Source organism: Pagrus pagrus (assembly GCF_965226575.1).
Source record: "Pagrus pagrus genome assembly, chromosome: 4".
NCBI classification, from domain to species: domain Eukaryota; kingdom Metazoa; phylum Chordata; class Actinopteri; order Spariformes; family Sparidae; genus Pagrus; species Pagrus pagrus.
In genome coordinates, this window is record NC_140188.1 from 732,622 (window position 1) to 758,473 (window position 25,852).

General features: G+C 43.1%; 2 protein-coding genes across 2 annotated transcripts; one reads left to right on the forward strand and one right to left on the reverse strand.

Annotated features, from left to right (window-relative positions):
• Positions 1 to 2,724: 2,724 nt before the first annotated feature.
• On the forward strand, positions 2,725 to 4,319 carry or55e1 (odorant receptor, family 55, subfamily E, member 1). Its single transcript, XM_084351780.1, has one exon. It carries the CDS (start codon positions 2,874 to 2,876, stop codon positions 3,963 to 3,965), a length of 1,092 nt encoding a protein of 363 aa, XP_084207906.1. The 5' UTR covers positions 2,725 to 2,873; the 3' UTR covers positions 3,966 to 4,319.
• A 275-nt stretch (positions 4,320 to 4,594) lies between these two features.
• On the reverse strand, positions 4,595 to 24,906 carry arrb1 (arrestin, beta 1). Its single transcript, XM_084351779.1, has 16 exons — positions 24,756 to 24,906; positions 16,615 to 16,645; positions 16,319 to 16,379; positions 16,104 to 16,148; positions 14,345 to 14,541; positions 12,732 to 12,791; positions 12,530 to 12,597; positions 12,303 to 12,438; positions 11,651 to 11,735; positions 11,476 to 11,548; positions 10,340 to 10,477; positions 9,287 to 9,370; positions 8,845 to 8,868; positions 8,606 to 8,676; positions 8,383 to 8,431; positions 4,595 to 7,223 (listed from the first exon to the last, which is right to left on the reverse strand). The coding sequence occupies exons 1-16, from the start codon at positions 24,773 to 24,775 to the stop codon at positions 7,112 to 7,114; spliced, it is 1,254 nt and encodes a 417-aa protein (XP_084207905.1). The 5' UTR covers positions 24,776 to 24,906; the 3' UTR covers positions 4,595 to 7,111.
• Between the last annotated feature and the right edge of the window lie 946 nt (positions 24,907 to 25,852).

Here is a 25,852-nt window from a genome sequence, read left to right on the forward strand (position 1 = left end):
TTCAGCTCTGAGGTTTGATGCACAGATTTGAAATAAACTCTACATGAAGTCAGCAGGTTGATTAAACTCTGGAGATGTTTAGTGCGTCAGAGACATTTAAATTGGTTAAAATGTGTTTCAGCCAATCAGCGCTGCTGCGTTTGTGGTCAGTCTTCCTGTGGGACGTTTCATCTTCAGGTATAAGATGGAGGGAGAGCAGACGGAGTTCCTCCTGACGACCAGCTGATGAACCGCGGCAGGTAGGAACGTTCACTTTGTGTCTGAATTATTGAACCAGTAATTGATTTTAATGTGTTTGATCACTGTCTGATACAAATATTCAATCAATCATCAGTGAGTTTATTAAAGTATTCAAATTTCAAATACAATGTTCAGACATGTTTTACTGCCTCGTTAATGTTGTTTACATTTTAAATACTGCATGTTTTCAGTTGTTTGCTCATTAATATCATTATGTCGTTCTTGTTTGTTATTGTGATTATGTTCAGTTAAGTTAAGTTTTTTTATTATTTATATGTTTATTATTTAACTATTTTGAGGTGAAATGGATTTGAAAGTTTTGTAGATCTCAGGTAAGCAGATAATATGTAATCAATCAAATCTACTTGAATACTTTCAGTTTATACTTCTGCTGCATCGTTCCAGAGAGAAATATTGTACTTTTTTATTTTTTGGTAACAACTGCAGTTACTGACAGATTAAGATTTTAAATACAAAATCTTCAATCAACAAAAATATGATACTTTAAGGACATTTTGTCGATAATGCTTCTGCACCCTAGTCCAGTATTCTTACACTAATATGACTTGATGTATAATTCTTCTCTTTGAAATGGGTCATTATTAGAGACAGGCCTTAAATCTAATTGTCCCTGTTTTATAAATCTATTTCATCATGTTTTATTTAGTTTGACCGACTTGATAAATTCACTATATGTACTTTTTCACAGCACTGATGACATCAGTTCAATACTCAACACTTCCTTTTCAACAATAGCTGGAAGTGTTCAGTTTCATTGGCAGCTGCAAAACAAAAATAGTTGAATGACAGAGACAAAAGCAAGAAAGTGAAAAGAAAGTAAGATCATATGTGTGTATGTGTGTGTGATACCTGAACAGAAGCCCTGAGGGGCCGGTGAGAGCTTCTTTTTCTGGTGCTCCATCTTCTAAGTCCCTTAACATTGTAGTCTGTCTTGTGTTTAACAGTTCTTCTTCTTTTTCATGAGGGGCGGCTGTAGCTCAGTGGGTAGAGCAGGCAACCAGCAACCAGAAGGTCGCTGGTTTGAACCCCGGCTCCCCTGGGCGGAACCGAGCCACATGCCAAAGCATCCTTGAGCAAGATGCTGAACCCCGAAATTGCTCCTGATGCGCAGTTGGCACCTTGCGAGGCAGCCTCTGCCGTCAGAGGGCCCTGCCATGAGCTGGCGTCTCATCCAGGGGTGAACCCTGGCCCTCGCCCAGTGAGAACTGGATTTGGCCCCAGTGGCCCCGCAACCCCCCGAAAGGGGGGATGAAGCGGCAACACCCCGCGACCCTGAATTAGGAATCAAGCGGACAAGAAAATGAGATGAGAGATGAGATTTTTTCATGTGTCAAGCCAAGTGAAAGGAAAAATGGTTTTTTTTCTGTGCGTGTGAAACAATTTCAGGAGGAATTTAAGGCTCATTTTTCAGTGTTTCCTTCTGTAATACTTATTTTGACCACAAGAGGCTGAAGTGCACCACTCCTCATCTCCTAAATAAGATGAGGAGCGTCCATGTTCCTGCAGGAGTTTTAATTTCTGCACCTGAAACACAAGACGCATCTCTTACAGTATATGTGAGCAGGTTGTGTAGCATGACGAGGAATAAGTCATACTCTAATCTGTCGTTAGTGTCGGGGTGGATTACTGTGTATTATCAGCCTTCTCATCAGTGGCTGTCTACAGTGAATATTTCTGGCACAGAAAACAACTTGTATGAGACTGAGATGGAGGTTGTAAAACACTTATTAATTCTTCCACTCACGTTGTCCTTTAGCAGCACGAGGACAATGGAAGTCCATGCGTGCACCAGCATTACGAGTGTCAGCACAGTATGTTTACAGCGAACACTGACTGCTTCGTGTGCCCAAACTATGTGCGACAGTCAGTGGTGTCCCTCAGCCTGGGACATCATTTAAAAATGGAAGTTTGATACGTGAACGCTATTTATTAATTGAAGTGTAGTTACTGTGAACTCGCTCTGCATCATGATCAGGACTCAGTGAGGTCTGACAGCACAGTCGTGTCCACTGCAGAGATTTCACACAACAACTGCATGAAAACTTACTTACTTTACAACTGGAAGGTGTTTACAAGCGCAAATACAGAAGTGTAAGTACGCGAGTAACACTGCTGGTTGGATGTTTATGACAATAAAAACACTTTATTTAAAAACACGTGCTAAACAAGGAAAAACACAATTTTGTTATACCTTTAGCCATGTATGTCAACAGAATGTTAAGATGTGAGACTTGAGTCAAAGTCTATAACAGTTCTCAATAAAAGTATATTTATGTATTTATAAATAAAATAAATCTGCTCTGTTCTTTTCAGCAACAAAACATCTACATGGACGGACACTCGCAGAAGTAAGTGACAAAGTAGTTTTTGTGATTTTGGTGAAATTATACTTTAATATGTCACAAGTGATTAACTTATACTATAATAAATGAAAAAATAATCTCAATGAAAACAGTTTCTTGTTTAAAACAAGTTTCCTGAAGACGTGCGCTGATGCTGATTCTTAAATAAATGTATGATCACATGAAAACTAACTGATCTGAATGTATTGAGTAATAGATGCACAATCACACTCATGTTGTCTTCTGTAATTTGATTAATTAAAGACACAGATGAAAGGGTTCAGCTTTTGTAGCATCACATTTTCATTTGACCGTTTCTGTCTGGACTGTTGCTGTTCAGGTGAAGCCGGCGCCATGTTGGATGCGTCACTGGGCAACAACTTCTCCCACAGCACCTTCGCGTTCAGAGGTTTTCCTGAGCTGCAGAAACACCGCCGGCTGCTGGCGCTGCCGTTCTCCGCCTCCTACCTGTCAGTGCTGCTGGGAAACTCCCTGCTGGTGTACGTGATCCGTAGCGTGGAGAGCCTGCACAGCCCCATGTACCTCCTCATCTGCACACTGTGCATCGTCGACATACTCATGGTGACCGCCATCATCCCCAAGATGCTCCTCAGCCTCCTGTTCGACAGGGATGAGATCTCATTGGCTGGCTGCTTGACTCAGATGTTCTTTACTCACTTCCTGTCCTCATTGGAGTCAACGTTGCTGTTGGCGATGGCGCTGGACCGCTACGTTGCCATCTGTCAGCCGCTGCGCTACACTGAGATCATTGGCTCCTCCATGTTCGTGAAGCTGCTGCTCTTCACTCTGGTCCGCAGCAGCTCCATCATGGCCACGCTGGTCGGTTTGGCAGGTTCGCTGCGGTTCTGCGGCTCCAACACGATCCAGCACTACTACTGTGACCACATGGCACTGGTCAGCCTGGCGTGTGGCAGCACGGACAAAAACAAGGCGGCGGGCCTGGCTGTGATCGTTTGCTTTGTGGGAGTTGACATACCGCTCATCTTCTTCTCCTACATGAAGATCCTGAGCGTCGTCCTGAGGGCGGCAGCAGCCGACGAGGACCGCTGGAAGGCGTTTCACACCTGCGGCACTCACCTGATCGTCATGATGTGTTTCTACCTGGTGGGAAGTGTCACATTCCTCTCTCACAACCTGAACATCCCCATACCGACAGACGTCAACACCTTCATGGGACTCGTGTACATTCTGTTCCCAGCGACAGTCAACCCCGTCATCTACGGTGTTCGGACCAAAGAGATTCGAAACGGCTTTTTCAGGATTTTTAAACACAGAAGGAAGACGGTAAAGATGGTGAAAGTTTCTCCTGCTGGCAACGTGAAGGTTTCCTGCTCGAGGTAACATGTTATGTCATTCAATGAGGATTTTTCTTCAGATATTGACATGACATGACATTGGGTTTTGATATTTATCAAAAGTGGTGTTTTACGCTGTCGATCATGTATGAAGGGTTTGTTTTATACGTAAAGAACAAAACATCGTTCAACCAGACTCACACCTGAAAGAGACAAAAGTCCCTCTTAGCAACAAAGAATAAATAAGACTATAAGATCTCACCAGTCGTTGGTCAAGAAAGCAGCCGTGAGCATCAAACTGTGTGCAGATTTAAACGTGAACAGGCTTCTGTGTCAGAGCACAACGCTGTCTGTAACGTCCGCTCTGTTCGTGTGATAACATCAGTCACACTGAAACATTTCAAATCCACGGTTCTCTGTCAAACATACGTCGACTAAATGTAAGTTTGAATCATTTCATTCTTCTTCTTTTGGGGCCAAAACTATTTCACTGGTGTCTGAATTATGATGTTTTTATCTACATCATTACAACCATCACTGAAGGAAGGAGGACGCGTCTCACGGCTGAGTGCTGGTGTCTGTTGCATCGTTATCAGGTCTCCTGTTCAGCTCAGGATCGTTTCCATCGCTTGGTTCTGATTTTCACGTCAGAACATCACAACAAACACACACACGTTGCCACAAACGTCCCTTTATTAAAGATGCAGTGGAATGTACAGGTTTCCTCCTGGCCCTTTCAAAGTAAAAGCCAATTAAAATATTGTTACAGATGTTTTTTGGTGTTTTTGATCTTTATCCTGTAATGTTGTGTTAAAGTGAAAAAAACCCAGCAGTTTCATTCAGTCTGTCAGGTAAAGAGCACACACACACACACACACACACACACACACACACACACACACACACACTGTACTAATAACACAACTGTGCACTGACTCACATGGAGGACGTTTCAGTCTTTGTTCTTCTTCCAATGTTCGAATTAAAGATGACACACTGTTAATCTCTCTGATACTTCACATGAATAAGAACTCGTTAACGGTTCATTAACTGTTATAACACTTCCTGGTTGCTTCACATCCCTGCTGATCATTTTCTGAATCATCCAGCTGATTTTAAATTAGTTTCTTTTCTTTGACGCTGTTGTTCGTTAAAATCAGCCTGCAGACAGAAAAAAAGTCCGTTATGTTTTCATCTCGTTGTAACGCAACATGAGCGCCTTCCACTGGTGCGTTCAAGGACACTTGTGTATCAGACACACGAGTCAGCTGGGAAACGTTCTGATTGAAGACGTCTCACTTCCTCTGTAGTTGTTGTTGGTCTGAACATAACTTGTTTTTTTTATGTAATAAAGAGGAAAAATACACAACATTGAATTCACAGTCACAGGTTTTTTGACAGTTGTGTTGGTCTGTTACACTGATGGAAGTTTTAAATACTCGTGTGGTAAAACTTGAGTTTCAGCTCAGATACAAGTACTTTCATTAAAACTAAAGACGGTCTCACACCAGATTTCTCTAATTAGACTTAGGTTTGGTGACACTTTACAGAAGTTACATCGGAACAAATGAGGAAAAAACTGCTGCTTAACCACGAGTTAATGAGTAACTGCTAATCCTTTCACTCGATTTAACAGCTAATGATAACTTAATTGACCCTCAAAGCAATTTTCCGGGCGCCTGACTGCTGTACGTTTCTTCTTCTTCCTCTCATATCGTATCAGTCTCAGTCTGGCTCATTTAAAGTCTCAAATTTACATTTGATTTGTATGAAAATGGATGAATTTATTTTAAAAACTGTTTATCCTCATTACAGCCATTATAATATTATCCTCTATTCTTTTGAATTGTCAGTAAGTACTTGGACCGGGAGATCCTCGGGAATATCTGTGAATTCATAATACTGACAAGTTTTTGCTGGTTCGCTCAGAACCTGCACCAGGCCAGAAACAGTAGTTACTGTTTCTGTTCACACCTAGTTGTGGCACTCAGTACCGAGTAGTAACTAATCAGTGCTTCATTAGTTAATCATCGTCAGAGTGTGTGGTTACTGAGGAATATACCTGACACTTTAAACCTGGGCCCTGTGTTCACTTGTTTTAGTGTTTAAATGCTTCATACTGACCAAGACGTTGGAATCAGCCTCAGCTGAAATAAAAGCTTTGAATAAAAACCTCAGAGACAAAAACAAGCAGATTTTAGTGGATGAGACTTTGACGGTTGCGGTTACAAAAGTATTAAATACTTTCCACACCAACACGTGTACATAGAGCCCAGGTTTCAAAATGCTTTTAATAAGTGTCCTATTCCCTGTTATTACTGATTCATTCTTCATTTGTTTCTTTATTAACTAATCATTAGCTACTCATCAAGTAACAGTTAATTAGCAGTTGGTTCCCCGGGAACGTCTCATGATTTTGTGTCTCTTACGTGTTGACTGAAGAGAAACCAGCAGCTGACGGCAACGATCTAAATACTGATGATGATTGAGAAAATGATCAATAACAAACACTCGTATGCTCCTTTAAAATTAGGGCCCTCCTCTCTAAGGGTTGATTATTCATGACATTAATTAATCATATAAAGTATTGATGTATTTCATGCAAACGAGGCCACCAGTTCCTCTTAGCTGATTGGTGGCTCTCTGACAGTTTCAGGTCCTCTCGGCGGGTCGACTCTTCTTTTGGTGTTTCTTCTCGCTCTGCAGCTTCGTCTGCACACACTGACTGTTAACATCAGCTGGTGAACTGTTCCAGATCAACCAAAGTTGGCAGTGTAGTTGTTGTTAATGAAGACCCTCTGATACGACACATCGAAACTAATCTCAACACAACGTTACTCCTGTTCGGTCCCTAGTGGAAACACATAGAACAAAGTGACATTAGAGGCATGCTACCAGCCGTCGTTACGATGCCGCAGTCGCCGGTTCGAGTCTCCGGCCGGCCGACGAAGGAGGGGAGAGCTGCTCCGTCTGAAAACACAACTGACGTCTACGCTGCGGTATTCTAGCTTTTTACACCCGGCAGGACGCAGAGAGAGGACGAACATTAACGAGAACACAAACACGGCACCGCCGAGTGTTTAAAGGGTGTCCAGACTGTGGTTTGACCTAAAGGTGACCTCCGTTAGCTCCACACTACAAACAGCAGCGAAACAACAACAGCAGCAGTGGCAGCGGTGACGCTCGGCGCCTTTATCTGTCGTTGAGTTTGGGAGAGTCCACCGGCTCCTCGTCTTCGTCCTTGTCGTCCTTCGCCCCAATCAGCCGCTGACGGGCAAAGTCCTCGAAGATGATGTCATCATCGCTGAGGGAGAGGAAGGAGAGGGTTAAGAGTGTTAACTCATGACAAAACTATCAAAGACCCGGTTCAGATCCGTCCTGAGTGATCAGGTCACACCTGGACAGCTCTAATTACAGGTGTGAATGAGACACTTGAAGGGCCGCCGACTCAACTGACATCCTCTGTGAAACAAGAAGAAGAAGAAGCCAAAACAACAGGCAGGATGGATATAGTCACCACAACATCGTGAGTTAAAACAAACTTTGTAACGTAGTGAAACTCTGTCTGACAGATTCTGACTTATTTGTTCCTTCTTGTAAATTCAGCAAATGTTCTACATGAACTTCTTTCTGTCTTTGAGTAGAAACATGGCGTCTGTTTGTCGCAGTGATGGACGGGTTTGTTTCATACAGAGCAGGAAGTGACATCAGATCCCAAGTGGTCACTCAGGACGGATTTAACAGCAGGTCTGAACTGGGTCAAAGAAACATAAAAAAGTCCAGATTTGCGATGAAGGCGGGAAACAGTAAAAGGTTTAGAGACAAAGAGGACAAAGACAAGTGAAAGCGATGTGTTGAGCCACGAGAGGAATCACGTTCCTAAATTAGATTTCCTCCACCAGAGTCAGATGAACAGATGGATATCAGTTTCATGTCTGCACAGAGATCAGCTCAGCATGAAGCCTGGCGGCAGAGAGAAGCTGTCTCAGCAGAGACACAGATCCATAAAGGATGAACTGAAACAATGAAGTGTCAGTCTGTTCATATCGAACCAACACTGAACCGACCTCCTCACAAGTATTTCATCTCTGCTGCAGGTCAATAAATTCTTATTTGTTGTTTTGTGGTTATGTGAGTGTGAACTAACGAGCAGTAAACTGCAGAGTTGCCTCTCGTCGGCTCACAGGACTCGTTTTCTGAGTCTCTGCTGACAGCAGGATGAGTTTCCAGCTTACAGCCCATTTCCTGCTGCAGCTCACAGCAGCGAGCATTAAGACGCATTAAGGCTGAGACTCCGGAGACGAGTCCATCACAGCTAATGCTTCGGCAGGCGGAGAGGAAACCCTCTCTGCTGTCAGGGTTATTGACGAGGCCGTAAACCAGAGAAGAGCCAATCAGATCACAGAGGAGGACAGACAGACAGACAGACAGACAGACAGACAGGGAGAGAGACGGCTGCTTACTTTGTGTCAAACTGGATCAGGTTTGTGTCGATCTGAGCTTCATCTGGAGCTGCAGCAGAGAGCGAGATGTTAGACACTGAAAACCAGTTGAAAGTTGTGGAGTTGGTGTGTAAAGGCCTTAAATAAGTTTATCAGTCAGGTTGTGATCACAGCAGACGAGCTGTATGGAGACATCTGATGTTTAAACCAGCAGGAGATGAACAGAGGACTTCAGATGACTCACCGTCTCTGAAGAAGAATTCTTCCAACGGCTTCGGGTGCATTAATGTGAACGGCAGCTCAACAGAGACGTCGCTAGAAAACAAATGATCAGGTTATAAAAACACCAATAATCCACCGCGGCTTCATTAAGACATCTATCAGTGTGGACATTAGCTCAGTGAGGCGTTCAGGTGACCTTTGTAAATCTCAGTGTGTGTTTGAATGTGTGTGTCTGTGATGTGACATCACGTGAAAGGTTACCTCGCCGCCAGATCTCCCAGGAGCCTGAAATCAATAAACATTTAACAGCTTCAGTTCACGCAGCAGCGTTTCGACTTGTTTCTATTGATGTGCTCATTAACTGTCACAGTGTTAGCGGAGCTGTTAAAGGCCGACTCCTGTGACACGTGAGTCCGTCAACGCGCCTGACGAGGATATTTATAATCAGAGCGTCCAAATGTCACAGCGTGAATCACACAGACTCATCTTCAGACAGGAAGCAAGAAGAGAAACGCTTTTTAAAACGTACTCGTGCTTCATCAGACTGAAACGTTCTCTGGAAGGATTCTGGTTGTGAGACAAAGTGTGCGGTGACGGAGGGACGGACAGAACCCGGAGACACTGAAGCTAAGTCCTCCATGAGACCGTTAGTCACGTTTCAGTCGGCCTTTAAAGCTCCTCACAGCTGATCGTTGACACTGACCCGCCTCGGGACACCACCAGCTTCACTTTGACTTTGTAGGACACGATGATGCCGAGGATCTCCTTATTGGCTCCTTCTCTTAACCTGAAACAATCAGACCAATCAGCAGACAGACACTTCCTCTAGCGTCCAGCAGACGTCTCCTCTCTGACCTGAACCTTCGGTCCGGTGCTGAACTGCGTCTCTTTGTCTCCAAACTCAAAACAATAAAGTTTAAATCAGTCGAACGCTGCTGAGACCAAACTCCAGTTAGTTTGTCAGATTCACGAGACAACAGTTTATTAACGTTGTTAAAAGCCTGACGAGTTTCTTCTACACACACACACACACACACACACACACACACACACACACACACACACACACACACACAACACAACACAACACAACACAACACAACACAACACAACACAACACAACACACACACACACACACACACACACACACACACACACACACACACACACAACACAACACAACACAACACAACACAACACAACACAACACACACACACACACACTGGTCGTTCTATTCTAAATCATTAACTAATGATCTTCTGCTCTGTTCATGTGATAATGGAGGGGAATAAATGTGTTGGTGAATCGTGTTTGTAATGTTATAAACAATTGTAAGAAGTTTATATAAATTCTCTTTTCTCTCTCTTTAATATAAAGAGTTGCCAAATTAGGCTGTTTTTGTTTTTTTGAGTCTGTAAATAACTGAAGTAAAGTTTTTCTTCAGACTGAAGCTTCTGGTGCTTTTTGTCTTGGTTTCACTCCAGAACAGGTACAAACATGCTCACAGTTCATATTTCACCCTGCTGCAGTCACAGATCTGAGGACAGTCTGCGTCCACCGTCATGGACACGGACGATGAACTTTACATCCTGTCCCTCAAAACCACCAGGAGGAGGCGGAAAGTTCAAGTAGAGCTGAAGAGATTTTTCTACTGTTTGGTGAGTTTGCATGTTCAACACTCTTCATCTAACATATTTTATGAGCCTGGATCCTGAGAGTGAGCTGATAATATTGATAATGTGTGTTGGACTCACAGTGTGCTGGAGGCCAGGTTTGTGTCCTCGTGCTTCAGTTTTCCGTCCAGCGCGAGGCCTCGTTTCTCTCGGTTGTTGGCCAGAAAAGGAGTGAGAGTGAAAACTTTGCAGAAAGTCGAACTGGGAGCAACGACGTCACTGAGGACAGAAAACATCCTCATGGTGACTTCATCAGCTAAAGCAAGCAAAACAGTTTGAGTTATGATCTTCACTACGCCGTCTGAAATGACTAACGTTAGAGGCAGAGACACATAAATAATAAGAGAGAGAGACTGCCACGACTATGGACGTCCATTTCTGCCAGTCAAAGAAAAAAAAGATGAAACTTGATGAAATAATAAAGAGAAATAAAAAGACTCTTTATCGTAGTGCATCATGTTGTAGGCAACTGGACTTGTTACAGTTTGTTGAAGACGTTTCACGTCTCATCCAAGAGGCTTCTTCGCTTCTAACTAACTGGAGGAGCTGCAGGCTTTAAACTCTGTGTGGGAGTGTCCTTACAGAGTGTGGGAGTGTCCTTACAGTGTGGGAGTGTCCTAACAGTGTGGGAGTGTCCTCACATAGTGTGGGAGTGTCCTTACAGTGTGGGAGTGTCCTCACAGAGTGTGGGAGTGTCCTAACAGAGTGTGGGAGTGTCCTCACATAGTGTGGGAGTGTCCTCACAGAGTGTGGGAGTGTCCTTACAGAGGATGGGAGTGTCCTTACAGAGTGTGGGAGTGTCCTACTCCCACACTCTGTAAGGACACTCCCACACAGTGAGTTTAAAAGCCTGCAGCTCCTGGAAGAGTTAGTTAGAAGCGAAGAAGCCTCTTAGACGACAGTTGAAACATCTTCAACAAACTGAAACAAGTCCAGTTGACTAGGATACAGAACTTAGAGTTACCAGGACCTGGATGACTGAGAACCTTCATCAACATCAACTTTTCTTCTTTAACTGGCAGAAATGGTCTTCATAACATCTTCCTCTGAAGCGAGTGGTGCTCAGGTATGGTTCTTTCAGCTCATCTGTGTCGTCAACATCACTAAACTCTTTAGATAGAAGAAATCCACTATATGGTCGTTGGCAAAGCATGAATGATGTGTTGTTTTACTGCTTTAAGTCTTTAAGTGCTCAGTGTGGTGAGAGGTGAACTCACTCTGACTCCTCGGTGGCGACGGGACATTTGTACTGAGCTGTGTTGAACAGGCAGATGTCTGCGTACTGTCGCACTGCAGAAACACACACATCGTGAGGAACACACACATCGTGAGGAACACACACATCGTGAGGAACACACACATCATGAGGAACACACACAGTGTGGGACTCACCTGAGATCTTCATCTTCTTCACCGTCTTGTTGGTGTTGTTGGTGACGTGGACGTTGACGCTGATTGGCTCCCCGTGATAATAAATCTGAGGCACACAGGTCAGAGAGTTTTTGTTTTCATCTTTGTGTTAAATGATCAGATCAGGAGTTTAATCAAAGTTTAGTCTTGATGTTGACTTAGAGGAACGTCTTGTCAGATTTGTTCGGGGCTTCTGGAGACGCTGAACGAGCTGTTTGGAGTTTTTTGGTTGTTTTTGAAGGCGTGGGATGAGAACATATTGACTGAATTTCCTTTTTGTCTGAGCTGAAGCTGTCAGATATCTAAACTGATCCTGCTGAAGTCACAGACTGACAGAAGAGCTGCTGCTGTCTGAATGCCCACAGATCCTGATTCAAGTGATTACTGTTAACACAAGACGGTTTACTGACGACAGAATCGTCACTCTGCTGCTGTTTTTAAACACCAGATGATGCAATGATCCCCATTAATGTTTTAAAAGTGATATTTCACTCCCTAAAAACCGTCGTTTGCCGAGCCTTTGTAGTTCAGCTTTTAAGAACTAAACAGCACGATGACTCGTCTGAACGGATCCTTCCTGTACAGAACTTTGTATTGTGTGTGTGAACAGTTCAGGTGTGAGCTGGTTGGTCACCTCTTTGTCCAGAGAGGCCTCCAGGTGCAGAGGTTTGTCTGACATCAGGAACTGTCTGGTGGTCTCTGCCGTCGGCTGAGGACCCGGCTTCTCCGGAGCGTACTGCACCTTCCTGATCACCAGACGCACCGAGTTCCTGCGACAACAACACAACTCTGTCTCTGCTAATGAACGAGTGGTTTCATCCACAGATCATGTCCTCATTCTGTCCCCAGACTCACTTTTACCTTTTGTGGATCTTCTCTTCAACATTTTCTGCACAGAACGCTTTCACCTCGAAGTCGACTCCGCAGGCCTGAAGACGCACAACAGCAGGAAAATCATGTCTTTATTTAAATCCTTTGTCAGCTGAGACGGAGACACCTGGTGCACAGGAGGAAGACATTTGACCTGCCTGCAGCTGAGAAAAGTAAAACCTGAGGTCTTTACCTTCCCGGTGTCCTCGGGGCCCGGCTGCAGGGTGACGGAGCACGGCAGGTTCAGAGGAATCTGAGAACACAGCAAGGATCAAAATATCTCAGAAAGATACCAAATGACAGCTGCTGATATTCATTTAGACACGTTTCATGATCACAACGTATCCGTCCTCATCACAGTCCCAGTGTGTCGTCTCTTATTTCATCTCTACTTCACCTCGTCAAGAGTTTCAGGAACTAAATCAGGGATTAAAACCACATTTATTCATCTTGTTGATTCATAATGCTGTCAAACGTAACCACATTACATCAAATCACTGTTTTTTCATGCTCGTGGAACAAAGTAACTTTGTAGATTCAGCTTATTAAGTCAAAAATATAATCAATACAAATTACAAAGTTAAAATTAGACCAGACAAATGTGATTTGTACTGTAACGCCACCTAGAGCTGAATTACAACACTTTTCACAGCAGCGTTGGTGATGGATGTCTGATGGTACGACCTGAACTTGGTGCAGATTGTATCGTGCATTAAAGAGATATGGTGGCCTTTTTTTAACAGCCACAAGATGGCGCTGTTATTACCACACTTTATGTTGTCGTGCACCAAGTTTCATCAACAGAAGTTCCTGTTTGTTTGTCTTCCTGCTGAGAGGAAAAACAGGAAGTACAGAAGCCCCATCATGACAAATTTGAGTTGTTATCAGCTGTTTTTAGTTCATCTGATTAACCCAGGTGAGAGAGGGGGTTCAGGAGACGTACAGTACATGTAGTGACACGTGACATGCTGCCTGTTCTGAAGGAAGATGTGAATCGACGTATTTATGACTACGAACTTTTCAGATTCACAAGCACGAATGATACAGATCTCTGGATAACTGAGAGTTAACTAAATCATTATCTCCAAATATGAAGATAATAAATTCATCAACCACAGCTCACTGCACTGAACGACATGTTTTTTGTCTGTAAACAAATTTAGTTATTTAACTTTTAAATTATTTTGAAAATTAATTAATGAATTTTATTTCATTTGAAGAGAAAACCAGTCTTCATTCTCTGCTGTCAGCTTGTTAAATGTGAATATTCTTTCTCCTCTGTGACAGCAAACTGAATATCTTCAAGACATTTGAGGAACAAACACTGATCGACACTTAAGACAACTGATCAATGAATCCAGAAAATAATCAACAGATTCATCAACAACAAAAATAATCATTAGATGCAGCCCGACATCCAACTGTAATTATTTGCAAGAATTTGTGATTTAAAATTTAAGAAATGAAAATAAAATCATCACATAAGAAGTTTGTAAATTTGATCAACAGCCTTTTCTTCATGAAACATTAAAGTTCAGATACAATCAATAAAATCAATACAATCGTTTGTCTTCCAAACTTCTCCCTAATCAGGCTCTGATCCCAACGAGCTCCACCAATCAAAATCTGTCAAACCATTTCTAACCTTCAACCAGAAATTTGAAACTGACCAGTCAGGAAATCCTGCCTGACAGGACGTATTCAGGGCAACAACTGCTTCTTCATCCAGCTGATAAACGATGATTAATCAATGAATGATTGATAAAACACACCCTGGTCACTGATCATGTCTTTCAGGCTCAGTACCTCGAAGGTGAACGGGTGGGCGTGTTCTCCCAGTTTTTTGATCAGCCGCTCCTGAAGACGAGTCAGACTCTTCTTCTCTTCGGGCAGCGGAGGAAACGCCTGGATGTTCGCCACGAACAAGTCTTTACGAAACGTCAACCCGAGGACGTCCAAATCCTCTCGACCATAACGGAACGCACAGGTCAGAGTCACAAACACTGAGGGACAGAAAACACACACATCACATCCTGAGAAAATAACTCCTAGAAACATTTTAATGGAGGCTAACGGTGTCAATCGTTTCAAGTCTTTGTGCTAAGCTAGGCTAAACACATCCTTTCTCTGTACTGGACACACAAAAGTTAAACTGATCTCTGGAGACAGATGACGATGGTTAACTAATTGTTGAAATGCTCCTTTAAATCTATGGCAGGTTGAATAGAAAGAACAGTGGCTCCAGGACGCCTCCCTGAGGAACTCCACATCATAGTGAAGGTGGAGAACGAGGGGATGTTTTTAAATGTTGGACTGCTCCTTTAACCCAACAATGCTGAGCAGAGGTGGTTGGGATCCACAAAGCTTTCACAAGATAAACCTGGACGTCCTCAAAATGTTTCTATTCTTGACTCTTGTTTGCTGTCGCTGGACTTACAATAATTATATAACCACTCAGTTTCACATATAAAACTTTTTTTTTTCTCCTGAAATCCTTTTGCATGAAATGTTTTCATAGATTGAAAAAAATTAAAGAACATAAAAAGTTTTTTTCGACTACGGGAGATTAAAACATTTGTAAAGTTGTCCCTCAGGGCTTCCGTATCAAACAGATGCAGTCTCATACTGTTACAACTCTTTCTCAGATGTCTACGCAGCTGAAAGCCGTTTGTGACAGTTCAGTTATTTTACAGCCAAAGTAGGTTTGTTGTAAATACTATGCTGTAGAGGAAGAGGGGGTGGAGCTCCAGCCCGGCCCGGCCCGACAGGTTTTCAGAATTCTCAGACCCGAACCCGAAAAAAAGCCCAACTTTTTTTTTTTTTTTAAAACCTCCCATAACAACCTGTAGGCTGTTAATGTTGCAGACATCAAAATAGTTTAATTGGGGTTTCTAGCATGGTACTAAGCTATAGTCATTATATCTCAATCTTAATATGGAAAGGAAACTAAATATACCCAGATAAGGTCGGAGGTGAGCTTTTCCCTTGGTGTCTCTCACCGTCTTAAGTTCAGTCTTTTTATTTCAATCTTTTTTTCTTTATGTTGTCCATGTTCGTGGCGGGACCTATGGGCTGGACACGCGACTGGGATCAGTACAATATGATGTGAGTGACGTGCAGCGGAGAGGGAGGGGCAGAGCATGTGCTGCGTTCAAGCCCGAGCCCGGCCCGTGTCCCAGGTAATGATGTGGTAATTGGCCTGAAGCCGGGCCCTCGGGCTGCCGGGCTCCAGCGCAGGGCTCTACATCAGCGTAACAATGAAAAATTTAATTGTGTTTTTGGATGCACACACGGTGGGCATTTTAAAGGCTGATTCCACTATTTTCATGCTGTTTATACTTAAATCTGGATATTTGTATACAAACAAAAAGTTAAAATATATTTGCCAGTTGAAGCATCTGTCCGCTGCTTTGAAAGATTTATTTAGAGCAAAAATAAGAAACAGGATAATACCTGCCTGTTTCAATAAAATTCAGTAATATAGGAAATGTTAAAGTTCATGGTTGCGTTGACGTATGACAGTGAGGATACTGAACCATCTGTTGTTCTTTTGCAGATTTCTCACCTTTCCTCTCCTTCAGGTACTCCGGGTCGATCAGGACGACGCCGTCTGCAGGAAGAAAAGACAAAAAGTCCATGAAGATCCAAGAGATCAGAACTTTCATCTGATTTTCATTAGCTTTTCTTTCAGGTATCATCCAAATCAAGGAGAGAAAGAATCGACGAGGAGCCGATAATTAATAATCATTAATGTTAATTAATAGTAAAGACTGATCTCACCGACAGGCTCCACCAGGTCCACGTGGTCCACAAAGTCTCTCTTCCCCAGATAGACAGTGAGCTGAGGGAGGAACAGCAGCCAATCAGAATCAGCCAAATCAACCAGTCTGTTCAGATTTTAAAGACATTTCTCTTTGTCTTTGTTAACAATGTTTTTCAAGTGTTGGTCCTTACAAAATGTGATGTATGATGTAAAATTAACCTTTTTCACATCTGTTTTTGGGTGTCGAGGAGATAAGTGCCCTTCAGGTTCAGAGCAGATGAAACATGAACGTGAGAAGAAGACGAGGACTCACCTTTCCATTGGGACTGGCTTTCTTAAACACTCTGAAACAGACGGAGAGAAAAGCAGGTGAGTCACGCTGCCTCACTGTTCCTCCTCGTTTCTGTTCAGTGTGGAAATATTTCCACTTTCCAGCAGAGTCTTGCTGCTTCTTCGTTATTATGTCATGTTTTATTTTGTGCTTATTTTTATTGTTGTTATAATTATAATATTGTGCGTCCAGACCAAAAAATCCTCACTTCTGATTGGCTGGGAGGTGTTTGAGGTTAACGGAGCGGCAGCGGCTCAGTTCAGAAACAAACACGTCGACATTAAATGTCACAACTTTTAAAAAATGTCCTAGTTTTCCAAAAAAATACTTTTCCATAAGACGTCATTACCAACAAACAATGATGGAATGTAACTAAGTACATTTACTTGAGTACTGTACTTAAGTACAATTTTGAGGTACTATTTTACTTTTGGTATAATGAATAGTACTCGAGTAAAAGTCTTAAAGTATCTGATGTTAAATGTACTGAAGTATCAAAAGCAGTACTTTTACTCAAGTACTTTAGTTAAGTACAGTTTTGAGTTACTTGTCTTTACTTAAGTATTTCCATTTTCTGCTTCTTCATACATCCACTCCACTACATTTATTAGATAACTTAAGTTACTAGTTACTTTACAGATTACATTTTTAAATGAATTGATTCGATCAGATAAAAACAGTGACGGTGACGATCAGCTGACTCACAGTATAGATTATATACAAACATGTAATATATGGATCAGTTACTTTACTGATACTGTGATAATTAACTACATTTAATATCAGATACTTTAAGACTTTTACTCGAGTACTCTTCATATGGATGACCTTCACTTTTACAAACACTAACACCATACAGTATGTTTACTGTTACTCGAGTATAACTGTTGAGTACTTTTTACAACTCTGGTCACAAAGAAAACACCTTAAAAATCAATCAGAACCAACAGCTGGATCGTTTCTCTGAGGGGAGTCCTGCATCAGTCATTACTACTATCATCTTCATCACCATCATCTCCATCACCACCCTCCTCATCAGCAGCTTCCTGTCTCTGAGCGTCTGTCTGATGCTGTCTGACATGATCCCCCCTCCTCTTCCTCCGTGTTAATGTTGTCATAAATTAGCTGCTGTGGCTCCATTAGCTTTCAGCTTCCTCCTGAATGGATCTTCATCAATCAGCAGCATCAGGACGCTGTTTTACCGGAAACCGCCGGGGCTCCTGGGAGCTCGTTCAGCAGGCGATTACCTGCTGGACATCATCTCTGCAATTAGTTCAATTAGAGCAAACACGAAGCAGCTCTGTGATCTCACATCACACATCAGCTCCACCAGGGTCCAGAGACAATTCAGTCACTTTAAGACTCGTCTCAGTTCACTGCAGCTCTTTATGAAGCCGCCATGTTTGGCTCTGAGGAACTGAGTTTTTATTGATTCCTCACATTTAATAAATTGATTAAGAAAATAATCAGTTTATTAGTTGACATTTAAAAACTTTTGGTCGCACAAGTTTAAAAAAAAAGCCAAATGAAATCTTTTAGAAAGAAGAATTGTGCAGTTTAAATGTTTAATGAAGCTGTTGACGGAGCTTTCATCATCTCCAGCTGTTTGGATTCGTATTATTGTGTCTTTAAAATGGAAACTGAATTGTGGCATTCAAAGCAGAATATTTCCTTTTGTTTGAGAGCCGTCTTTTAAATGATGACCTCATATTTATATATTGTATCATCATATTTAAACACAATAAAAGGCTGTTAGTCAATGTAAAAGTCAATGATGCAACACTGCAGACTGATAAAGGTTCACACTGCTGAGTCCTGTGAAAACAAACTGAGGTCATTCAGCAGAACCACCAGAACCGTCAGAACCATCAGAACCGTCAGAACCATCAGAACCATCGGTAATAACAAATTAAAGCGCTGATTGTTGTAAAGACACAAACAGAGCGACGCCCTGTCATCAGTGAGGAGAAGGGAGAGCTTCACTGTCAGAGCACTTTGGATTGAACAACATGAAGATAAACTGAGTGTAAACATGATTAAAGATTCATTCAGGATGTGAGGAGCTCAGTGAGCCGCAGAGAAATCATGTCAGTTCATTTCAACACAACACGACCACAAAAACACACATGGCTCCTGTAAAATGTGCATTTCAAACATTTCAGATGCTTCAGTGCTCAAAGACTTCAGATCTTCTCCTACATGAAGCTGAACTTCATGAAGCTGAACATGAAGCTGAACTTCATGAAGCTGAACATGAAGCTGAACATGAAGCTGAACATGAAGCTGAACGTCACTTACAGTCGCTCACGTTTCGTGTCCGTCAAACTTCTTCTTCTAAATGTTAACTGAAGAAATATCATCAGCTTCTTCCCTCAACATGAACACACACTGCTAATGCTAATGCTAATGCTAGATGAGCAGAGAGAGCAGTTCAGAGTTTACAGACAAGAATTCAAACAGAACTGAGATTAAATGTAATAAAAACATTTTATTGCAAAATCGTTTCTCTTATGGAGAATCTTGTTGCATCTTTTCTTTAAAACATGGAGTTTACTTTAAAGTAGATTACTATTGTTTTGTATTTTGGGCGTTTTCTGCCATTATAAGATGAACTCGTTATATTTGACAGCAAAGACCAACAGACTGAATTATTCAGCGCCATGTTTGTACTTCATGATCACATCTTGTTCTCACGATGAACTCGGCAACATGCTGCTGTCAGGTTCAGCTCAGTGTCGCTGCATCTTATAATAATCATCATGGGCGTTGGACTGACACCAGTGAGACAAGTCCCACCCAGCGACACAGGAAGTCAGTCAGTGCGGGCTGCTGAGGGGTCGGTCTAAATCCTGACGTCATAGTAGATTCATGTGTTTTGTATTAACTTGAATGGTCAACATGTAAATTACTGTTACTAACAGTAATTTGAGAACATTTTGCACGACAGCAGACGGCAAACTGAACACCAACATATTACAGGCCACCGCTGCCGTCAGTCAACAGCAGCCAGGAGAGCAAGAGGCAGAGAAAGTTTAGTGAGTTGTTGAGTTGGAGACACTTTATAAACTTTGTGAAACGCTGTCTCTGACTAATTCGTCATTATTTGGGCCTTCTTGTTTTAGGAGGTGCTGCAGCCCCGTCAGTTCCCCCTCCATGGTCCCACCCACTTATTCAGGCATTGGGCGGCTGTAGCTCAGGAGGTAGAGCGGGTCGTCTAGTAATCGGAAGGTCAATGGTTCAAATCCCGGCTCCCCTCAGCGCCATGTCGAAGTGTCCTTGAGCAAGATACTGAACCCCAAATTGCTCCTGGTGAGCACTTGGCGCCTTGCCTCTGCCATCAGTGTATGAATGTGTGTGTGAATGGGTGAATGTGGCAAGTGTTGTAAAGCACTTTGAGCTGTCAGTAGACTGGAGCACGATAGAAATGCAAGACCATTCAGGTTAGTTAGTTTGGTGCTTCTACAAATCTGTAATGTTGCAGGACGGTAGTGGTTCATCTGAGTTCTGTGTCGTAGTCAACTGGTGTTGACTACAGGGTGTAGGAGTGTCCTTACACCATGTGAGAGTGTCCTTACACAGTGTGGGAGTGTCCTTACACGGTGTGGGAGTGTCCTTACACAGCGTGAGAGTGTCCTTACACCGTGTGAGAGTGTCCTTACACCGTGTGAGAGTGTCCTTACAGTGTGGGAGTGTCCTTACACCGTGTGAGAGTGTCCTTACACCGTGTGAGAGTGTCCTTACAGTGTGGGAGTGTCCTTACAGAGTGTGGGAGTGTCCTCACAGGGTATGGGAGTGTCCTTACACAGTGTGAGAGTGTCCTTACACAATGTGGGAATGTCCTTACACAATGTGGGAGTGTCCTTACACAATGTGGGAATGTCCTTACACAGTGTGGGAGTGTCCTCACAGGGTTGTTAGGGCCACTTGTCTGAATGTTACCCTGATGAAAGCATTTACATGAAGCTGAACCTTCTGAACCCTCTGCTGTCAGTAGATGTGATTGTGTTGATTGTGTTGCTGCAGATCGATCAGGACGCTCTGACACAGGGGGAACACTAACTGACTGATCAATACCTGATCGTTGTGTCAGCTCGCAGCCTGAAGACTCCCCGGACACTGAAACTACAGCAGAGAGCCTCGCACTGACACCTGAATGCCATGACATCATAACGTCACACCTGAGACTGGACAGAGAAGTTAAAGGAGGTTCTGACCTCACAGCAGGTTTCTTCTCGTTTCTAATAGAAGCTGTTCAATGTTTCATATCCGAGAACTGTTGCTGGAAACAGCCGTCACTCCTCACAGGACGGGATTCATTGTTTCTGAGTCAAACTGGGCGTCTCTGGTTTGTTTCCTGCGAGGGTTCATGTCCTCAGGCTGCGTCCACACAACATGAAACTATGAATTAAACACAGACTGAGATCATCACTCCGATTTATCTCATTACAACCATCAGATCAAGAAAGAACCCTCAAAAATCCTGATGAAGGGTCTGTGAGACAGACTGATTGACAGACTGATGGACAGACTGAGAGACAGACTGATGGACAGACTGAGAGACAGACTGATGGACAGACTGATGGACAGACTGAGAGACAGACTTATGGACAGACTGATGGACAGACTGAGAGACAGACTGATGGACAGACTGATGGACAGACTGTGAGACAGACAGGTCTCTTGACTGATGTCTCTTCACAGAGTGGACAGCTGAACGAGGAGGAAAAAACACAAACTGAACCTGAATCACTTCAAACTCTTCTCACTGAGCAAACACGTCTCCAGAAGACGTCCAGTGGAGACAGAATCAAAGTTTTTAGACGTCTTACCAACGTCCACTGTTGATGTCCAAGTGACGTCCTGACAGGGTTCAACTTAAAGTCTTTACATCTAATCTAAGACGTCTTTTCAACTTCAGTCTCAGACGTCTAAAGTTTTTGTGGCGGTTCATTTTCACTCCACGCAGCAGACTGGACCTGAACCCAGAGCCTCGACCTCAGGAGCTGCAGGAGGCGTGACCTTTACCAGGAGAGCTGCTCAGCAGCATGATGGGGACCAGCCTTCCTCAGGTAGGCTGATGCTCTGAGATGTCTTAAATTACACTGTAAAAACTTCATGTTGAAGCCTGGCAGGACGTCATTAATCCTGATCGTTGCAAAGACGTCACAAAAACTTTGACTCTGGCTCCACTGGACGTCTTTTCAACGGCATGAAAGACGTCGACTAGATGTTTCTGCTCAGTGGGGTGAAGAATTCTTATTTCTTTAGTTAAGTGGAGATTTTGATCAGTCTTCTTCTATAACACGTCCTTTCTCAGACTAGTGGAAAGAAAACGTCTTTTTGTTTTAGTTTAGATTCCTGCACATATTTAAATAGAAGGCCTCATTTAAACATGAAATATGAGAAAACTTGCAATAAGAAAAATAACTGTGTTAATGTTAGAAATCAACGGGAGAAGTTTCTGTTTTAAACACCAGGCTGCTGCTTCACCGGCCTCCGGTCCAAGTTACAGGATCAGAACCGCACAGAGACCTGACTCCATCATGAATCACACAGTTAACAGCAAAACAATTCAAAGTGAGGCGTGGAGGGCATGCTAACCGTATGCTAACTGTGTAGCAACAAGGGGAGAAGCTCAGCTGACGGCACATCTGAGCCACACAGACCTGGTGTGGTCGTAACATGAGAAATCAAAATGATGAGATTCGGCCTGAATAAGAGCCGTGTCAGCACTTTGTTAGCATCAACCGGGCAGAGGGAACGTTCCCATGTGGTGCTGGAACAAAAGGATGGAGTTATGATTGGAGATGTTTGTAAGAAGCATGTTATAACCCTGCTGCTGAACAAATGAAGTCCGATCTACTCTAAGATGTTGGTGAAGTCACCGGGTGCTGGATCGCAGGCAGCTGGACTCGTCTCAGTTCTTGGACGAGACAGAAACTGAAACTCGTCCAGTTGCCGACGATACAGAAGGATCGACTGTCAGTTTGGACACCTCGGTGTTATAGACAGCAGGTCCCACAGTCGGACTTCAATGAAGAGAAACAACAACATGCTAAATTCATTTTGAACTAAATTTCGTAAAAAATAAAACTACAGAAGAAAAACAGGACTGAAGAAAATGTGGAGAAGAAGAACGTCTCACTTCTGTTATTATTATCCAGTTGCATCTTGTCTGGTCGTATTCTGGGCGTTGGATAGAAACACAGACATTAACAGCTGAATACTTCTAACGGGTCCTGCTCTCACGTCGGTTCATCTCTGAATGACCAGGTTTACATTTGATATTCACGAAACTAAACAGAGTGGAAGGAATACAACCGCACTGTGTTTTCACTCACATCTTAGTGTAAAATCTGCTCGACGTGGAGCCAAAGCATCATTTTCTTTGATTATTAAAACGGTTGAACTGATATTTTCTCTGGACCAGTTACAAGGAACCAGAATCCATCCGCAGGTCTACTGATCTGCTCCGATTCAAGTTTTAACCTTTCTGTTTCTGTTGTCTCTGACTGTGTGTGTGTGTGTGTGTGTGTGTGTGTGTGTGTGTGTGTGTGTGTGTGTGTGTGTGTGTGTGATCTCGTCCTGTCCTGAAGAGAAACTCTTCCTCCTCTCGAGGTGTTTCAGTCTCTGAGTTTCTCCTCCTCGGACTGACTGGAGGCCTCGAGGACGGACGAGCTCACAGACTCTTAAATTACCTGGTTATATTAATTTATCCTCCTCATCGTGAATAATTATGAAGTTTCTGAAGGAGGTTTGGTGTGAATGAGCAGCAGCAGCAGTGTGAGCTGCTCTGTATGTCTGACAGACTCACTGAGCTCATTAATATTCTCCTGACAGCACACACTCGGATCATTCAGCCTGCAAACACACACACACACACACACACACACTGTAAATGTTCTGTGTGGAACCACAACAACTTCAACAAACTCTGTTACCAGAACATTTCTGTTCATATGAGCAGTATTTGAGTAGAAGTAACTAATAAATATATTTACAATTAGTTAAAACATGTGCTACTTTGGCTCTGATGCAGAATGTAATCTGGAAAGTAGCTAGTAACTAAAGTTATCAAATAAATGTAGTGGAGTGGAAGTATGAAGTAGAAGAAAATGGAACCTAGTACCTCAACATTTTAATGACCTACAGTACTTGAGTAAAAGTACTTAGTTACATTCTACTAATAACAAACGATGGCTGCAGTGAGGCCTGAGATCAGCCAGCAGCTACATCTGCTGCTACAGCTAGCATCAGTACAGCAGCTGTGTTCGGCTGATTGTAGCCACGTTAGCCACGTAGCTCCGGGGATGTCAGTCGATGGTCCACCATCTTGTATCCATATAACTATTCATTCATTCAGGATGAACCCTAACAACAGGTTAACGCTACAAAACGACTTGTTCTGTTCCTGCTCAGAAACTAATAACACGTTAGAGCTCTGGCCACTAGAGGGCTCCACCAGCAGGAAACATGAATAAAGGCGGTGCTACGCTGCTTTCTCCGTCAGTGTTTTGCTGTGGACGGCGCCACATGTTCGGTTCTGGTTGTGGACCTTTGTGACACTCGACTCTTTCTGTTCAGACTATCTGAACAACGACCGACTGTTCGAAACACTCTTAAAGAATTCAGATTACAGAAATGAAAACATGTTTCCTGCTTCACCTCGGCTCATTCAGACAAACTCCGCGTTTTACATTCACACAAACACGTCATGAGTAATTAGCAGTTAGTAAAAAAAACTAACCCCCCCCCGCCTCCATGTTTCCTGTCTGTCTGTCCTATCAAAATAAAGGCAGGAATCCTAAAAAAAAAAAAGCCTTAAAGAACTGAACACCAGCAGAGTGCTGCTGACACAGACGTCACACTGCTGGAGGTTCTGACAACGTTATGTAATGTTACAACAACAGTGTGTGGTTCTCCTGCTGGAACACACACACACACACACACACACACACACACACGCACACACAGTGTCTCTGAGGAACCAACAGCAGCTCAACGATGTGAAGGAACCACAAACACAAAAAGCTCTCTGTATGACCACACACACACACACACACACACACACACACACACACACACACACACACACACACACACACACACACATTAAATCTTACCTGGTTCCTTTATCCACCATCCTGACGACGCCGACGAGCCGACAGCAGCCCCGGACTGAGAGATGATGATGGAGGAGGAGGATGGAGGGATGCCGTCACCGTGGAAACTGAGGGGAGGATGTCTCTCTCTCTCTCTCTCCCTCTCTCTCTCTCTCTCTCCCTCCCTCCCTCCCTCTCTCTCTCTCTCCCCCCCCTCTCTCTCTCTCTCTCTCCCTCCCTCCCTCCCTCTCTCTCTCTCACCCTCTCTCTCTCCCTCTCTCTCTCAGCAGGAAGTCGTCGTCATGCCGTCAGATTCTCCTCAGCGGGAGGAAAAACCTCCATCTGAGCTCCGACTGAACAAACGACTGAGCCCACCACTCTGCTCCTCCTCCCCTTTAACTCCCCTCCCCCCCTCCCCCTCCCTCCCCCCCCCTCCCCCCTGTCAGACTCATTAGCAGTAAGATGTGTTCAACATGAAAACAGCCAGAGGACAGATTTTATTTCTGTGACATGAACGTCACACCGACAGCTGGACTCTGACCTCCGTCGTCCCTCCACTAAATAAATATATTAAGAATAATATATATTATGATGTATATTATAAATCAGAGACTAAAACATAAATACTAACTTATAACTCAGCCCGAAGCTTCAGAGATTTTCTATCATGTTGAGTCAATTTGAATAAATTAAAGGTGCATTATGTAAGAATTAAAATCTTGTCCAATCAAATAGGGGGCAGCATATCACCAGAATAATGGCTAACTGCTGCTAACTATCGGTGGCATTAGCTAGTTAGCTCGGTTAGCTGTGCAGCTAGTGGTCTGGACTAGGAGCTCACATTAATGGGGACTGTTGGTGTTTACACCGCTAGCATAGGAGCTTGGGCTAGCTGGTTAGCATGCTAACTTTAGTAACTATCTCTGCAACACAATAACTTTTAAATGAGAAGTGATTTATTACAGGAGACTGAACGACTTGTATGTAAAGTTATAATAGAGTAATAAACATTATTCATTTAATCAGATCAGTTATTTAATTTTTTCACTGAGTCAACATGAGAGAGAAACTTTGTATTAAATGTGACACTTGACATTGAACTTGTGTCATAAATGAAC